This window comes from Tetrahymena thermophila, assembly GCF_000189635.1.
Source record: "Tetrahymena thermophila SB210 genomic scaffold scf_8254588, whole genome shotgun sequence".
Taxonomy (NCBI): domain Eukaryota; phylum Ciliophora; class Oligohymenophorea; order Hymenostomatida; family Tetrahymenidae; genus Tetrahymena; species Tetrahymena thermophila.
Window position 1 is genome coordinate 11890 of NW_002476359.1, and position 19048 is coordinate 30937.

General features: G+C 22.6%; 5 protein-coding genes across 5 annotated transcripts; all 5 read left to right on the plus strand. All coding sequences in view use genetic code 6, as the record gives it.

Moving 5' to 3' along the window:
- Window positions 1-605: 605 nt before the first annotated feature.
- On the plus strand, window positions 606-3147 carry TTHERM_00849250 (kelch motif protein; the record flags this gene model as incomplete). Its single annotated transcript, XM_001019227.2, has 3 exons — window positions 606-1175; window positions 1474-1717; window positions 2039-3147. 3 exons carry the CDS (start codon window positions 606-608, stop codon window positions 3145-3147), a joined length of 1923 nt encoding a protein of 640 aa, XP_001019227.2.
- Window positions 3148-3948: 801 nt separating this feature from the next.
- Window positions 3949-5702, plus strand: TTHERM_00849260 (hypothetical protein; the record flags this gene model as incomplete). Its single annotated transcript, XM_001019228.4, has 3 exons — window positions 3949-4515; window positions 4568-5613; window positions 5666-5702. The coding sequence occupies 3 exons, from the start codon at window positions 3949-3951 to the stop codon at window positions 5700-5702; spliced, it is 1650 nt and encodes a 549-aa protein (XP_001019228.4).
- Window positions 5703-6090: 388 nt separating this feature from the next.
- On the plus strand, window positions 6091-6357 carry TTHERM_00849270 (glutaredoxin; the record flags this gene model as incomplete). The annotated part of the gene is made up of 1 exon (XM_001019229.3): window positions 6091-6357. One exon carries the CDS (start codon window positions 6091-6093, stop codon window positions 6355-6357), a length of 267 nt encoding a protein of 88 aa, XP_001019229.2.
- A 998-nt stretch (window positions 6358-7355) lies between these two features.
- Window positions 7356-9998, plus strand: TTHERM_00849280 (Fip1 motif protein; the record flags this gene model as incomplete). Its single annotated transcript, XM_001019230.1, has 1 exon — window positions 7356-9998. The coding sequence occupies one exon, from the start codon at window positions 7356-7358 to the stop codon at window positions 9996-9998; it is 2643 nt and encodes an 880-aa protein (XP_001019230.1).
- A 1585-nt stretch (window positions 9999-11583) lies between these two features.
- Window positions 11584-18018, plus strand: TTHERM_00849290 (transmembrane protein, putative). The gene is made up of 6 exons (XM_001019231.2): window positions 11584-12157; window positions 12276-12910; window positions 13186-14835; window positions 15080-15741; window positions 16067-17142; window positions 17201-18018. Exons 1-6 carry the CDS (start codon window positions 11680-11682, stop codon window positions 17956-17958), a joined length of 5259 nt encoding a protein of 1752 aa, XP_001019231.2. The 5' UTR covers window positions 11584-11679; the 3' UTR covers window positions 17959-18018.
- The last annotated feature ends 1030 nt before the right edge of the window (window positions 18019-19048 follow it).

Sequence of the window (19048 nt, forward strand, 5' to 3'; positions counted from 1 at the left end):
GAAATCTAAGATACGCTTACTTATTTACTTTAATTAATTAATAATATACCTAATTATTTCAAATGTGTTTAAATAAAGAAATTTGTAAAAAAATTTGTTTTTAAGTCATAAAAAAAATTGATAAAATATGCATTTAAAATAAATAGAAAACATTCTGTAACAGTATTATTGTTTTATTAATATTATTTTTTAATATTTTTTATTTTATTGAAATTCTGATTATTTTTTCATGAAGAATGAAGGTCTAATTGTAGGTCTCTAAAGGTTTATAGGTTAGAGAAAGTTGAATATCTAGTAATTAATTGTTCCTTTACTTTAAATATAATATTTCTTTATTTTGAAAAAAAATTTATTTAAAAAGTAATAGAAATTTTTTAAAATTTATTTATGTTAAAAAGTATGTATTAAATTAGTAAAAAATTCAACTTTAAAATGAATTAATATAAAAAGTAAAATATTATTTTTAACAAAATAATTAGATTATTTATTATAATAATTTTAATCATCCAATTTAATCCAAGCGATATTTATATAGTTTTGTAAAGATTTAATTAACACATTAAAACAAAATATAAAAATTATTGATTTAACAAATATATTTATTAATGAGTAGGATACTTTCAAGGGAAGATGAGAATTCATATAAAGAATCTTAGCAAATGATAACATCAATAACGAGAAATATACGCCCTGTTAAGTGTAAGGACCATCAAGAAGAAAATTATACTAATTTTTGCATGAGTAAAGATTGTATGAGAGCACTTTGTCCTGATTGTATGGAAAGGCATACATAATTCCATAAGTAAAATAGTACTTATCCTGACCTTTAGTCTATTAAGAGCGTTAAGGTTAAGTGCAAATAAAAATTAATGGAAATCAAAAACAATATAGATTAACTCTACGATTAGATTGAAGATTTAATTTAAAATTAGAATTTAGATGAGTCTGATGAAGGTATAAAAAAGATAAATACTGTTAGAGATACTATAATATATTAGGTTAATAGCTACTTTGATCAGCTTTTAGATAAATATAGGGCTAGAGTTTCTGCTATGATTGAAAAAGACGAAAAAATCAAGTATATCTAAGATAGGTTATCATTAATGTCTGATGAAATAGAGATAATGTCTGCAAAAATGGAGGGTACCGCTGCTTAAATCGATGCTTTCAACGAAGTAAATTCTTAATTTAATTTAGCATAATAAATAAATAGCTAGTTAAATGAATTTAATCTAAAATCATAATTTAAAGTTTATAATTTAAAAATATTTAATCTACTATTAAGATTAAAAAGAAAATTAATTTTACATAGCAAGTATCTATATAAAGATTTAAGATGCTACAAAAATAAATAAAATTATAATTCAAATCAACATAAAATTAGTTTTTAAAAAATAAAATATTTAAATAGAATAAAATTAAATAAAATTTTTTAATAAATAATATCTAAAAATTTTATTTTTTTTACTGTAGGTATAAAATTTAGATTTAAATGGATAGCTGAATGATATAGAAATTTAAGTTTAGGATATCTTGAATATATAATAACGTTAATCTATTGATATTATTGTTGAAGAAAGCAAAATTAGAATGTTAAAAACAGATTTGGTTTAATATATACGGTTAGGTTAATACATATTCTATGATTAATAAGAATAACTAAATTAACAAGCTATAAGCTAACCTCAACAATCACTAATTGCAAATCAGTCACCAAGTAAATTATTTCTTACAAAAATAAATTAAAAAAATTATCTTTTTTCAATAGTTTATTTAACAAAACAGTTTATTTTATTTTAAAAATACAAATTTTAATTTCTAAGACTAAATTGTTGAATTAGATAAAAAATTTTTTTGTTAATAAAAAATAATAGAAAGGATTTTTTTAATTTAAATTTTAATAAAAGAATTAATTAAATAAAATATTTTAATTATTTACTAATTTGATTAAAGCAATAATAAATTCATGCATTTAATTAATTAATTTTATATGTCTTTATTTATCTGAATATTAAAATTTAAAAAAATAATAAAATAGTTTAAGAGAATAAGAGTAAATATCAAGAGGAAATTAATACAAGCTTTCCAGACCATGTAGATACTGATCCTAGTTTTGATAATAAATATATGTAAAGTAATTAGAACTCATTTTATGCTGCTGATGAATCTTAAATTGCTTAAATAGAAATTAATTAAAACAGCTATTATGAGAGTGGTTGTCCTCATAAAATAATACCTTATTATAATTACTAGAATAAAAAACTTTATATGATAGATGCAACTACTTTTGAACTTAGAAATGAAGTATCTATCAATGAATTTATAGCAGATTAAGGTAGAACAGTCATAACACCTAGAGGAGATATCTATATGATTGGAGGAATCTTAAGAAATAGTGATACTGAAAAGGTTTTTAAATATGATTATACAGAAGAAAAATTTACTGAAAGATAAAGTATGATTTATGCTAGAAGCTCTTTTGCTGCTGTTTATGTCGACAAATTCATATATGTTATTGGAGGTAAAAGAGATGGATTAGCATGTTCTGAGTGTGAAAAATATGATCTAGTACAAAATAAATGGAAAGCTATTGCAAATCTAAACTACTCAGCTTTTTCATCTTCAGTTTGCACTTTTGGAAATAATTACTTATATAAATTTGGTGGAATAGGACCAGGCTAAGTGTAAAATAATAACTATGTTGAACGTTATGACATTTAGTAGAATTATTGGTAAATAATAAATTTAATGCATGAAGACATTACAGGAATTCATAGCATAGGACCTTAAAAAATGTTTGCCCTATTCTTTAACAGTGGAGCTATTTAGATAAATGATTCCACTATCTTTGTATTTGGAGGATAGCTAGAAAAGAAAATGTAAAAATCAAGCTTTTGTTTTAATATCAAAAAAGAAAAAACCAACAATTAATAAAATATAATGCATGTTTTAAACAGATTTGACTACATCCCTCTACCTTCAGCTGGTTCTTTTACATCAAACCCAATAATTCACAATAACAAGATAATATGTTTATAAAATATTGATAACTCTGTTGGGTAAGGATAAAGTTCAATTTACAGTAAAAAGAAATTACTTGTATTTGATGGAACTAATTGGATAGAAACTATATACAATTTCAATTGAAGAAAATATTGAAAATCCTAAATTAATTAATTAATTAATAATTATTTCAAAGGAGCATAATTTAAAATTTTCAATTAGTTAACTAACTAAGAAGTGAGACTTTCATTAAAACTTATCAAAATTTCTAAAAGATTTCTTTTTATATTTTTTCTATGTTATAATTGTTATCTTTAATAAGATTTTGAATCGAAATCATATAATTAAAGGTTTTTGTTTAATATATTACGAATCATAATAGGTATATTTAAAATAAATGGATCAAAATGATTATCATACAAATCTAACTAAATTTTTAAAAACATTATTCAAAAATACTTTCAAAATTTTTCAAATGATATTATTTATAGATGGTTTGTGTATATGTATGTATAAAAAAATGTGAGCGGTCTCAAACAAAATAATATAAAATTTATTTTTTAAGTTCGCTTTGATAAAAAAATTATTAACTTTTTTAATTGAGCAAAATATTAGAAATAAGAGGGAGGGTTCATTAAAAGTTTAAATTTTTTAGTGTTTTGTTTAAAAAAGGACTTTTGTTATAGAATTTTGATTATTTTAACATCCCCTATTATTGATAAATCAATTAATTAGCTATAAACTATAAAATTTACCCATAAATAATAATAACTAATATTTAGAGGGAAAATATTTAATTTAATTTCTTACTATAATTTTTAGCTTAAATTCAGCTAAAACAATTAGGAAGGATTTTATTATTAATTTAAATATAATTTATTATATAAAAAAATTATAAAAAAATTAAAAAAAACTAAGAAGTACCCACCTCTACTATATAGTTTAATGGAAAGCTAAGTTGTAAATAATTCAGATGTTAAGAATCTTTAGACTCTCTCGATGATACTTGACACCTACCTTGAAAATTGTATTCAAAATACTGATTGGGAAAATAAAGCTAATTCTTAAAGGGAGAAAGAAAAGCTTTACTAAAAAATTTTAAAGACCATAAACTAAATATTTAGCAGGATTGGCGTTGCTGCAGCAACACTTGCTATGCAACCTTAATTGAATCCATAAGAAAAATAACTAAATGATGCTTAAGTTTAATAATAAGATTAAATAAACACTAATAAAAATCCCAATATGGAAACTGAAAATGCAGTAAATGTAAATGGTTAGTTGAATTAAAATAAAGTTGACCAATTTTATGGAAACGGCTAAGCCCAAAAACTTTAAGATGGACAATAAGACAAAAATAACATGGTTCAAGTAAATAAGAATCAAATGGAAGATGAGTCTGGCTATTGCTAAAAAGTTGTGATTAATGCTCATCCTTTTAAGCAAAGATTAATTAACTAATAATAACGTATGTAGCAAGAGTTAAAATAAAAGAACGATCAATAATCTGATGTAAATTTTTTTTATATGAAATAATTTATTAAACTAACTTAAAATACTTTAGGAAGAAGATTACGATCCACCAGATAATAGTAGTGATAGTGATTTTAGATCAAGTGATGAAGAATATTCTGATAAAAAGAAAAAGTTAATTCATAAGAAAAAGCACAATAACTACTTCTCTTATAATAGCCAAAACACTTCACAAACATCTTCGAGGCCAAGAGGCAGACCTCCCAGCTTTGCTAATAGTGAGAACGGTACAGTAAGCATATAAGTAGCTCCAGTGAGTGAATAAAAAAAAATACTTGAGTACTTTAATCAACACTATGACCCATAAAAAAGGAATAAGATATATGTGATTAACTAGATCACCAAATAATTTAACTACTCCTATTCTAGTGTTTACTATCTCGTAACTAAATAGGTTGTAACAGAAGAACAAGAATACCATGAATAGATCTAGAAGCATAAACAATAATAGCATAGAAGCTCAAACTAATTCTAGACATAACTGTAGAGGTAATAAATGTAATAATAGTAATATTACTAAAATTAGTTTAGTCAATATAGTTATAAAAGTGAATAATTTAATAATGGTTATCCTCGCTAAGGCCAATCGCAATCTTCTTAACTCCACCAGAGTGACATGTAAAAAAGGAATCCTTCATATTATGAGTAGTAAAGGTAGTAGATGAGAGAAAATAAAATATCTCCAAATGATCGTTTTGCTTAAAATCTTTTAAATTAACCAAACTCTCAACCTTCTTATAATACTTAAAATCAACAGCGTAGAAATCCTATCAATTAATACTCATAGTAGTAAGGAAATTATTAAAACAGTAACTATTAGGCCTAGGAAATGTCACAAACAGACTCAGACTCTGGGTTATTCCAAAACTAAGCACACAACAGATAGATGTATCCTAAGGCAGAAGATGAATTGTTTAGAAATGATCTTAAGGTTGAATCCTTACAAGAATCTCGCAGAGTTAGTGAGCAAGGATAAGATTTACAAGCAAAGCAAATTCCAGGCAATTAATAAAATCGTCTAGTCTCATCAGAAAATAGATAAAATTTATATGGAGAATACCATCGCAGTGCCTCAAGGTAACAATACTTAAAATTAACTAAAACATATTTATATTTTAAATTTATAAAGTAGAGATACTATTTAAATTTAGTAGAAGCAAGAATGATAGAAAAAATAAATACTATTACTCATAAAAGTAATGCCAAAAATCACAAGTTTATTATGTTAACTTTGTATTTAATCTCTATTTTGTTTAAGTCATTAAATTTATATATGCTTCATTCATTATTTACCAATTTCTCTTTTCTATATTGTTTTTTTCTACTTTCACTTATCTCTCTCTATCGTTATTCTTTCTTGTTTCTAAAAATTAATAACTAAGTGGATATTTCAAATTACATATCATGTTTATCTAGAATTATTCTTACAATAAAAAAGAAGAATTCTAGAACACAAAGTTAAGTTTTTAAGAAGAACAAAACGCTGAATAAAATCAAAATATATTAAAAATAAATTAAATACAAATTCCTTCTTCTTTTAAAAAAGTTAATAAAATGAGTACTAAATCTAGAGTATAAATCTACGGAGCTGACTGGTGTCCTTACTGCAATAATGCACAAAAGCTTTTCACCAACTTGAATGTTAAGTATGAATATATTGACACTGATAAGCATCCTGAAAAGAAGCAAGAGCTTTACAAATAACTTAATTGGGATACCATTCCCATGATTTTCGTTGACGGAAAATTTGAAGGTGGTTTTACTGATGTATAGAATAAATTAAAAAGTGGAAAATTGCAATTTGATGAAGAAGAAGATTGAATTTCATCATAAATCAATAAAAGTTATTCATATATTAATATGATTATAATAAAACTGTAATTTACTTGTTTTTAGAATTGTATCTCCTTATATGAATTTAAAAATACAAAGAAAATTAAATCCAGTTCAATTTATTAATCAATTTCTTTTTTTTGTATGCTTTTAATAAAAAAAATGTATAGATAAAAGAATGTTTTTTATTTATTTATAGTGGACGCAAAGCATATTATTGTATTAATAAATAAAATATTAATTATATATAATTAGATTAGAGAGTACTGATTTATTTAAACAAAATTTCTTAAATATAAGATATAAATTTTATAGTTTTCTGACAAGAAGAATTATTTGATAAATAAAATTAAAAAAATATTTAAAAAAAATATTTTAATTTAAAATTTTAAATAGCCATTAATAAAAGATAGGAAAATTGAATTTATTAGACACTTAAGTTTAAAAAATATTGATTTGTTTATAATATAGGCTGATTATTTATTTATTAATTTTATATTTAATATCTTTATTTTATTGTGCTTTCAAATTAAATTGTCATATTTTGACAATGTAAAATATTGCTTTAAAAGAAGTGAAAGCAACAATTAGCTTGTTTCATATTGAATAGCTTATATAAGAATGTGACATTTAATTAGTATCAAAAAATTCTTTGTTAAATAATTAATTAGTTAGTTAAAATAGCAAACGCCGGGTTTTAAAAGAGAGGGAAAGAAACTTAAATAAAAAATCGCATAGAAAATTATTAATATAATTAAATCATCATTATTATATTAATTATTTGAAATAATCAAAGAATAATATTTATAACAAATAAACACAAAAAAATTTTGAATTCTTTCTACCAAATTATTAGCAAAAAAAGCAATTGAAATATTTAAAATATTTTTCAAACAAAATAAAACAAAATATAGAGACAAACAAACAAACTATTTATAGCTTATTTAGACTAATTTATAAAAACATATAATCAGTATTTAGCTAAAATGATTTAAGGAAATTTATTATTAAATGGAGTTAGTATGATATAAAATAATAGCAGCCTTGAAGGGTAAAATTAAATAAATGCCAACTTTATAAACTAAATTGGTAGCCAAACTTAAATAAATGGCAATGGAGGAATGTCTATTGAGAATAATACTGTTAATTAAAGCAGCAGCTCAGCAATAGGCAATTTTGGGTCCAATAACACTTAGTAGTAACAGCAGCAACAACAACAACAAAACAAAGATGTTTAGTAGGCACAAAAGAAAGAAAAAAAGGAAGTATATAAATTGATCATACCAGAAGTTTTTAAGGAAAAGTTTGATAAGGATTCAGAAGCTAGATGGAAATAACCAAATGTTGATATAACTGATTTCTTTAATTATGGTTTTTGTGAATAGACATTTCTCGCTTACGCTAACAAATGTCGTGCATGGACAGCTAAATTTCCTGTCAAAGAAAATTATTAGGAAAATAAATACGAACTTAACAAAATGAATGATAAGACTCCTTTAGAATACGGAGGCTGTAGCAATCCTTATGATGAAGAGCTGCTAGAAACTCCTTAAAATTATAATCCATTTGATAGGGATTAGTTTATTTAAGTAATACTAGAAAATTATATTGATAATGAAACACTGATGAAATAAAGTTAAAACTAACCAAAAAATATGGTTGAATTTCTTTTAAGAGCTAATGTCTTAACCTACTATGTTTAAAAGCATGACGAACAGCATTAAGATAGCATGGCTTAGGAAGATTAGCAAGATGGAGTAGGTCAAAGAGGATACTAAAATAACTAAAATAATTTTTAAATTCCTGATAACTATGTCGCATATAAAGAACAAAGTAAATGCCAAATAGATTTTATAGCACTTTAGTAGCAAATTATGCATAATATCAGCCAAAAAAATGAATTGATACATTAGAATGATATTGAAAAGATATACTTTTTAAATGACATTTTTAAGGAAGAATATGCAAATATGGTTTAGCTTTAGCAAAAAACAAATGCCACTTCTAACACAAAAAAGACCACAGTAAACAATACTAATTCAACTTCATCAATAGGAAATTCAAGTTTGAATAAAAACCCAGCTTCTAGTATGATGAATTTTGCAAATCCATTCATGAATCCAATGATGAACATGATGTAAGGTATGTTTAATAACCCTTACCTAATGATGAATTAACAACTACCTGCCTTCATGAAAAACCCTTACATGAATATGAAATTTAATATGAACATGATGCCTAACATGGGTAAAGGAGGAATGATGGGAATGAGTGATTTTATGAATATGGGAATGGGAAACTTAAATAAAAATAACTATTAAAATAATTATAATTAGAATAATCAATCTAATGAAAACAGATAAAACTAAAATGAATTATAAGATGATAAAGGTAACAATAACTAAATGTATTAGAAAAATAGATCAAATAATAATAATAATAACAATAAAAATTATAATAAAAACTAATACCCTAACAAATAAAACAATTACAATAACTAATATAGAAATAACAATAATAGTAATAATAATAATAACAACAATAACAGTAACGCTAATACAAGTAATAACAATGGTAATGATGATGAAGAGTATTCAAAGGATAATTTATCAATGCAAGATGAAGATGATAATTAATCATCTAACCAGCAATAGCAATCTTAATCTAACTATAATAGTAACTATAAATCGAATAATAGTAATAACAACACTAAGTATTAATCTAGAAATAATAATAACAACAGTAGTAGTAATAATTATAACTCAAATGCAAGCAGCAATAACAATAACTCAAAATAATCTAGTAATAATAATTCAAGTAGTTAGAATAATTCTAGCAACTAGCAAAGCTCAACCGGAAATTCTAGCTTATTTGATAGAATCAAAAAGAAAAATAACAACTCAAGTAGTAACGTTTCTAATAGTAACGATCGTTAATACAGCAATAATGGTACAAACAATAGTGATAATAATAAATAAAGTAGCAATAGTGGTAGATACAATAAAGATTAAAGTCCCTCTACTAATAAATCTTCAAAATATGATAAGGAGTCTTCAAGAGACCGCAGTGAGAAAGAAAAAAGAAGTAGATCTAGATCCTCTCATAAAAAATAAAACAAAGAAAGAAAGCACAATAAGCGTAGCTCTCTTTCTAAAAGCGTATCACAAAGCAGAAAAGATAGCAAGAAAAACAAAAAAAGAAGTTCAGAAAGATAAAGCAGCAATAAGTAATCTTCATCAAACAATATAAGCAGCACAAATAATAAGAGTGATAAGATTAAAGATTATAAAGACCAAAGCAGCAAATCTAACAATGATAAAAAGTATCAAAGTTCTTCAAGCATCTAAGAAGAATCAACTCCTTCTAACCGCTCTAAAGAAAATATTCAAGCAAAAGACTAATAATAGTCAAAGCAAACAAATCCTTCCAAGAGATAAGATAAAGATGAAAAAAGCAATGATAAAAAGCATGAAACTCATCCTAATTTCTTCTAAAATTATTTTAAGCAAATAAAATAAATTAAAATGCTAAATTAAAATAGTAATTAGAGATCAGACTCTTCTGAGAGGTCTAGATCGTCTTCCTCATCAAGAAAAAGCAGGGTTAATTCAAGCAAAAACAAAAAATGAAAAATATTGCTTAAATAACCATATAAATTAATTATAAATAATCATCATTTATTTTAAAATGAAGAAGTTCTAAATGAATGATGAAACTAATTTAATAAGAATCTAAATATAAAAAATAAACATTTTTACTGTAAATAGCCATCAATCAATTTAAATAAATAAAAGATATAAATAATAAATAAACAATACAAAACAACAAACACCTACCTATCAATAGTACAATTATAAATAAATAATATATTCCGATTTTCTTCAAAGTAATAAATAAACAAATTAAACATTAACTAACTAAATAAGCAAACAATAAATCAATAAATAAACATCTTAAAAATTTATTGGATAATTCTTGATTTTGGATGCTTAAATTATTTAAAAAATAATTAATTAACTAAGTACTTAATAATATTTATAATTAATATTTCAAATTTATAAATAAAGTTGGCACTATTAATAAGCAATAGATATTTATGTTATTTTAAGTTAAAATATCCTGATACAAATAATTTAATTTGATCACTTAAATAAAAGTTTATAACTCCCCATCCATATTTTTAGGAAATCTTATTTTTATACTCATTTCTTTTAAAACAAATAGGTTTTGGTTAATTCTTTTATTATTTAAGGAGAAAATAACTCAGTGAGTTTATATATTTACATATATTAGGTAGTTTATTAGTTTTAGCAGTTCTGACTCTGATTGTTTTTGTTTATTTGGGACATTTAAGAATTACACCTATTAAGATGGCGATATATTATGTCTAAGTAAGAGAGCAATATAAATAAATAACTAGGTTTATTTAAAATCTATAGAAATTTAATTTGTAAAAATGTTTATTTCAGTATTTATATTCTATGTTATATATTTATAAATTAATTAATAATTATCTTATTCTTCAAATATTATTTTTAAAATGTCATTTTTTACAATTAAAAAAATTCTTTTATCAAAATTTATTAGATTCAAGTATAATTTAAATAGAAATTTATATTTTTTGCAATGCTAAACAAAAATACTTTTCAGATATAGCTATTTGAATAGTTTCTTAAATTTTAAAATTTTACTAAATTTGATAAATTTCATGATTGTTTGGGATTAAATAATTTTACATTTTAAAATATAATTTTTGCTTTTTCTGCTTAGCTCAGAAAAATATCTTTAATTATTTTATGAAAAATTGTTGATCCACCTAAATAAATAGATTTCAAAGAAGGAGTTTAATTTTAGTATCAAATTCAAGAAATAAGAAAAAATATTTGTCCAAATATCCATATGTGAAAGATACGAATATAAAATTGAAAATTAGTAATAGTGGTTATTGGTAAAATATACCTTGAAATATTAATCTTTTTTAAAATAATCAATATATATTTATTTTCAAAAGAGTAAAGGTTCGTCAATCCAAGCACCTATTTCATACTAAAAATACAATTTTTTCAAAATAAATTTGATTTTTTTTTAATAATTTATAATAATTACATTTCACTTATATAATAATTTGTATTCTGTTTTTATTAATTATGTTTCAATAAAGAAATAAATACTGATGATCTAAGATTAATTTGTTAATAAATTAAAAAATATAAGATTAATTTAGTAGAAATAAATAAAATAAAGTAAAAGACAAGCAAAATAGCAAAAAAATAAAAAACAAGTATTAAGTTAGCTATAGAAAAATAATAAATGCTTAGCTTTAAATAAATAATTTAAAGAATACTATAAGCATATTCGGAAGTTAGTTCTTCTATTTATGATAACATACAAAGGCCTTTGTGGCTTTGTTACATACTTTAAATTCTAAAATACTATTATTTGATTTAAATGAATTTCACAAGTGAAATAGGTAATTAAGCAGGAAGCTTTTAGTCAATTTAAAATCTAATTTTGTTTAAAAGTATAAAGAATTCTATACCAAGAGATATAGTACTTAACATATTATATTTTGTTTTGGCATTGAACATATTAACTATTGGATATATTATTATTAAACTTTTTCTTATCCTTTTTGAATTTAGTAAAAATTTCAAAATTTCTGTTATAGACTATTTTCTTAGCTTTTATTGCTATGCTTTAGCTTATCCTTCACTATACTTAAGCTTTATTTGCATTTAATAAATAAATTACATCGCTTTAATGAATGCATTTCTTACACTACTCATAGGTAAATACCAAAAATAATTTTGACTTTTTCAAATAAATACAAAATATAAAATTTTACATACATTTTTTAAAATTGATTTGATGAATTCAATTATTAATTTATTTATTTACTTAAAAAGGTCTTTTTGGAGTTTGTGGTGACTATAGTTATAAATTTTTTACCAAGGATTATTTACAAAAAAGAAATAGCAATCTTCTCTTATTAGCATACATTTTAGAAATAATTGGTATTGTGATTTATAGTTATAGTGATTCTGATATCATTATTAAATTATTTTTTATAGCACAATCATTATTCAAAACATATCTCCACTTGTTTACTTAACCTTATTATTCTTAACCAATTATGATGTTAACTTTGCAAGGTGCTATTATAAGGCTTTCTATTTCTTCAATTATTTTATTATAGAACTATATCAAGTTATAAAATAAAAGCTTTGTGTTAGCAAACTTTTTTGTTATTCCCTTAGGATTTGTAATTGGAAGAGTTTTATTAAGAATAAGAATAAACTATCTTCTTGAAAATTGCTATGAATAAAGTAGTCGTCTCCTTTAATATCAATAGCCTAATAAAAAGAAGAGTTTTTCATTTATAAACGTAGACATATACTGTAGATATATCATTAATAATTATCAATTATTTTTCTCAGAATATTCTCTTTCTAAGTACTCCATCTAACTAGAATAGCTTATAACTGACCATATAACCAAATGTGAAAGTAGCCAAGATTGTGTCTGTTCAGATATTTAAAAAGTAATTTTCTTATTTGAATTTACTCTAGTTGTTGTATTCGATTCATAACCAAATTTTTAAAATAATTGATAAGTTTTGGTAATTAAAAACTGTGATGTATTTTTTATCACAAAAAATACTTACTTACTATTAAAACTTTGGTGTCCATGAAATTTTTAAAAATCATGGTAATTAACTAAAATAAATTTCAATTTAGAATGTATTGTTTACAATAATTTAATTTGATTTTTAGTGGGGGGATTTTGATCATTTTCTTAATTTTTTAAATAAAAAAGACTCAGAAAAGAATGGATGAAACAGGTGATATCTAAAGAGAAACATTTTTAGGTAATTAGCAGCGCAAAAGTCTATTGAATTAACACTTAAATTTGGTGTATTTAAACCTAATTAGATAGAGTAATTCTAAAAGCTTTATAGCTAATGTTTATTTCAGCTATTTTTCTTTCTTGGGTGATATTTTGTAAAATTAAAACACTTTGTTTATAGAAATATAAAAATTCTGCTCTTCTTCTTTACTAAAACAAATGAATATTATTGATCAAACTAGATTGAAATTATTTGTAGAAAATCTTTACAATAAATACTAATAAAAAATTAACGCTTAATAGACATATACAAATTACGAAAGTAATAGCATTTATTCTATAATATCATATGATGAGAAATTGTAAAATGCTGAAAAATAGTTTACTCTTTGCATACAAAAAAAGAAAAAACTTGTTTAATTATTATGCCAATAAGAGTTTAGTCTGAAAGATCTTTAGTAAAATCTATAAGATTTATTTGATTCTCGAGAATATTTAGGGAACTTATTAGAGAACTTAGTTGAATTTAAATGCTATAGTACATATTTAAGGTGTTTATGTGAAAGCTTTTAATCCACTTTTAAATCTAACTCTAAACTAATCAAGCAAATTCGTACAGTTAAAAAAATTACTGCGTACAGCTCAAAAATACCTTTTTACTCTGAAAACAGTTGCGTAGCCTTTTTGTCTCTTCTTGAAAATTAAGTTGGATAAATTACAAGCATTTCTAAAAATTTTTTTGAGATCACATAAATATATACTAACGATCAAAGTCTAGGTAAAAATATAGATTTTTTAATACCTAAAAATATTGCAAAGTCTCATTAAAGTCTGTTACATGACTTTTTAAAGCAAGATAGGATCAATTTAAATGTATTTACTAAGCCTCAGGCAATTTGTTAAGATAAGGATGGATGGGCAATACCATATGAAATAAAATTTTAAATTTCTTTTGTTAATTAAACACTAGAAACAGGTCTTGCGTGCTGGCTAAAAAGAATTAAAGACGAGAGGTTTCACGTACTAGCTGATTTAAATAAATAAATATCAGTAATCACACTTAGTTAATAATTATACAGATAAATTTTTTCAGAAAGGTTTACTGTTAGTAATTTAAAAAAAGTAAACCTTTCAGAGTGGATTCCTTTACTTTGCGGTTGGCAGTAAATTCTCTAGAGTAAGCAAAAAAAGCAAATTATTTAAAGTGTTAATAAATTAGAAGATAATAATTATTTTAATATGTTTGAACAGTAAGATAGCTATTAACGATTTTAATTTGATACAATATTAATTAAACCTTAAAAAGGAGTCGATCATACTTAAATTAATTAAGAGACCCTAGTTGAAGATTTAATAGATTTAGATTTATTTAGAGTTAATATAGAACTAAATTTTATTTAAAATAAACAAATGGATTATTTACACTTGACTTTCAATATACTAGAACCATTTGAAGATGAGAGGCAAAAATATGAGCATATTTTAGAGTTTAAGCAGCTTTGTTAAGAATTAAATATTTAATTCGAAAAATATGAAGAAAGCAATGAAAATGGAAGTAGTAAATCACCTTCAAAATCAACAATCAATAGAAAGAAATAAAAAATGAAATCCATTTTTTTTGTAAGTCTTTAAAATTTCTTAAATAGATGAATTTCTTAATATTCTTCTTTGTATAATAAAAAGATAATTTAATTTTATTTATTGCTAAAATTTTTTGAATTTTTAGCAGTCATTTTAGTAAAAAAACAAAATTTTCTATTTTTAGATAGATTTAAAAACTTTTTTAAAGCTATTAATAGAATACTGAAATAAAAATTTTATATCATTTAATTTAATTAATTAATAAAAATCTATTTTTATTTAGGATTAAATCATTTCTAGAGATGTTAATAATTTAGAAAAGGCTGAAGAATAAGGATCATTAGTTAATAATATCCTATCTGAAACATAAATAAACACAACAAGATAGTTATTAAGTAATAGAAATCAGTATTATATGGGGTAAGAAAATTCAAGTTAGACAAATCTAAGCTAAATAAATTACACTCATATATAATTAGGCAAATATGATGAGTTCTAAACTAATTAAAAGTAAAATAATGTGGATGGAACTCTTTCACAATTAGTTAGCACAAATTTACAATTAAATAAAATAGATAAATTGAATACTTTCAGCACAGCTAATAATTTTTATGATGAAGTAGAATCTCCAATTAAACATTATGTGGATTTAGAAAACAGATAACAAAATTATTCTATTCTAAATAACTTAGCCAAGCAAGATTCCATTAATTAATATAAAATAGGTAATTTTTAAAAATTTGCTCCTGAAAACAATCAAATAGTAGATAATAACTACAATCCATAAATTAACAACCAAATTATGTCTGATCTAAAGGTTTCAAATGATATTGCAGAATAATAAATTTAGTCTGATTTCAATAGTGATTCTATTTCTGGAACAAAGTAGCAAACTGTCAATAGATAAGCTAGTATTTCTGGAGTAAGTTCAACAAACTCAGAAAGGTAAAAAAAATAATTATTCAAATGAGCCTTAGTACTAAATTATTTTTTTTTAATTCCTAAAAATAAAAACAATTAATAAGAGTTTAGTTTTTCGCATTTTTAAAAATGAAATTTTCATGATTAATAATTTAATTTCACTTAATAAAAAGCTGATAAATTTTTTAACATTCTTATTGACTAAATAATAAAATTTTCAAGAGAAATAGTTTAAATTCTGTATATTGGCTTATTTGCAAAAAAAATATTAAAAACAAAAAATAAATAAAAATTTATTTTATTTCAAATAAAAATTATAAAAATATAAAATTTTAATTATTAAAAATAGATAAATAATAGCTAGATTCATTTCTAAAAAAAGTGGGTTAGCAGGAATATAAATTATCAATTTATTAGGAGGAGTAGCTTTGTTTGTAATGGCTATGTATTCTTTAATTATGTTTATTTAAACAAACTAAATTTTAGGTGTAGATAAGCAAAATTTTTTATTGATTAATTGGATGAGTGGAATTAATTAAGTTTTAAGCATATCTGATACAAATTTAGCAGCCTTGGAATTAATTAGGTTGAACTTTTTTAACTTTAACTAGGATCAAGAAAAATAAAATATTGTTAAAAATTTACAGTCAGAGCTAATTTAATAACATTAAAATTTAGTAGATAAAATGTATATAATGTATGACAAGCAAAGCTAAGATTAAATTGTATTCTAAAATATTGTTGGTAATTCTCTTTAGCTAATACTATATTAAGGAACGGACGAAGGTGTATTTGAAGTAAATTGTAGCTTAGTTTACAATATAATTACTTAAACTGGCTATATTGCTCTTTAAAATCATTTATTAGATTCTAAAAAAATATTTTAGCATAATATGGAATTGAATTTCTAACCTTTGAATTCTTTTATTTTTAATGTTACTAATAAAATTAATCATTCTTTTCAGGAAAGGTAAAGTAATCAAAAAACTTATTTGGTGCAGAGAATATCTATTTTTGCAATTATTTCATTTATTTTTGCTATTAGCATCATTCCTACCTATAGCTTTGTAATTAAGAAGTAATCTGATATCTTGAAACTGTTCTCTACAATAGAGCCCGAAAAGATCAATATTATGGTGTAAAACTTAAAATATTCAAAAAGAATTATTTCTATTTCAAATTAGAGGCAACAACTTTTAAAATTTAATAAGATGCTTTCTTTTAACAGTTTTAAAAGTTTCGAATAGAATTAACTGCTTGTAAAAAAGAAAAATATAAGCAATACAATTGCTTTACAAACTTAATACGGAAAGGTGACAGCAATAGTAATGATATTTTTTATCTTCTTACAAATATAACCTGTAGTCGACTACTTTACTTCAACAGAGTTCTTTTAAAATTGTTAGGATAGATACACTTCATTTAGTATTTTAACATTATTAATTTTATTTTTAATTAAATTTGATTTGATTCTAATAAAAAGTGGCAGTGATGGATATGTAGTCAATTATGAATGAGCAAGTTCAAGGAAGATATAATATTTTACTCTCAAGACTGTATCCTTAAAACGCAGTTTTAGATGTTGAATACTATTCTGAATTTCTTTCAAACAGAGATCAGTGGACTTCTGAAAACTTAAAGAGATTCTAAGACCTCTAAAATACTAAGAGTTAAAATTCTCAATATTAGACAAGCAAAATGACTAACATCTACTACAAATCTATTGAAGTTAATGCATGTGATACTTTCAAAGCAAATCCATAGTATTTTTTAAATGATTAATTTGATTATTTATTATGCTCACAAACTAACAGAGGAGTTTTGCTTTAAGGGCTTTAAATTGCTTTAAAATCATTTGTTCAAATTTGCAGTAGTTTTTATCAAATACAAAAAATTTCAGATAATAATGAATTTTAAAAATAAGTAATGCAGTTTTATTAGGCTTATTCTTTAACAGATACAATTATTTTCAAATAGTAATTAAATTAATCTTTAGATTACCTGCTGAATTTCCTTAAATCAATAAATTCAAATTAATATGATGATCAGATTAATAGATAAAAAGTATTTATTGCTTGGTAATTAACAACTATATTTGTTACATTCTTTTTTGGAATGATAAAATATTCAGATTATATTAAAAAGAAAATATAACAAACTAAAGAATATTTGAATCTTATTGAAATAGAAGTCATAGAGAATAATCCTTACCTACTTTCCTATTTGAAGAAAATATCTTGAATAATTAAATATCTTATTTAGAAGCTTATCATTAAAAAATCCCCTATCGACCCCTCTCTCTCTATCTATCTTAAAATTACATTTTTAACTAGAAATATTATTCAATAGTTAAGCTCTTTAAAAAAAAATGTAAATAATTGAAATTAAAAATAAATGAAGTCAAGCCAATAAATACTTAATTTATTAATTTACACTTTTTATTTGAATTGAAATCAAAGAAATATATAATTAATTTCTGATTTTAAATTAGTAAGCATTTATATTTATTATATTTATTTGCCATCATATTTTATTGCGCTCAAGTTATTAATCCAAATATGCAGCAATAACTCAATTTTAAAAATGAGTTTCTAATTTATTAAAATTAATTTTGTAAAAAATAATAGCTTAAATAAATGAAAATATCCTTAAATAAATTTATACTTAATACAAATATAATTAATTTTCAACTCGATCAATAGTTTCAACTTTTTCTACTTTTTATTCTTTTTCTGTCTATTTGATTATGAGAAGTAGAATACATACATTTATTAATTATTTATTTAAATTTCTTTATAATATGTCAAATGAATTTATTAAAATCTTTTCATTAATGTTTTGTATTTGATTGTATTTCTAATTAGTATTATTTTAAATTTTTGTATTTTCGTAATATATAAAAATGTAATTGAGTAAAAAAATTAGATTTTAATATTTACTAATCAAGAGAAATTCAATACAAATTTTGAATTTTTTTATAAATTGTATTATTTGTTTATTGACTATACCTATTACGCAGTATATCTTTTATTAAAAAAATTATCTCTTGAGCTCTTAAGCTTTAATCCCCCATCCTCAAAATTAAATATTTGTTTTCCACTTAAAAATATCAGAAATTTATTTTTATACTACCGTAAATACTTCAAATGTAAAGTCATTTTTTATAATTTGCAAAGAAAATTTTAGAATTAAAAACTTAATACCTGGAAAATGTAAAATTTTTACATTAAATAATTGTTATGACTTTTGAATGTTTGCATGTGAAAAAAGCTTAGAAAAAAATTTCTTTTGTTTGTTTATTTGTTTAAAAGTTAAGTAATTATTATAAATT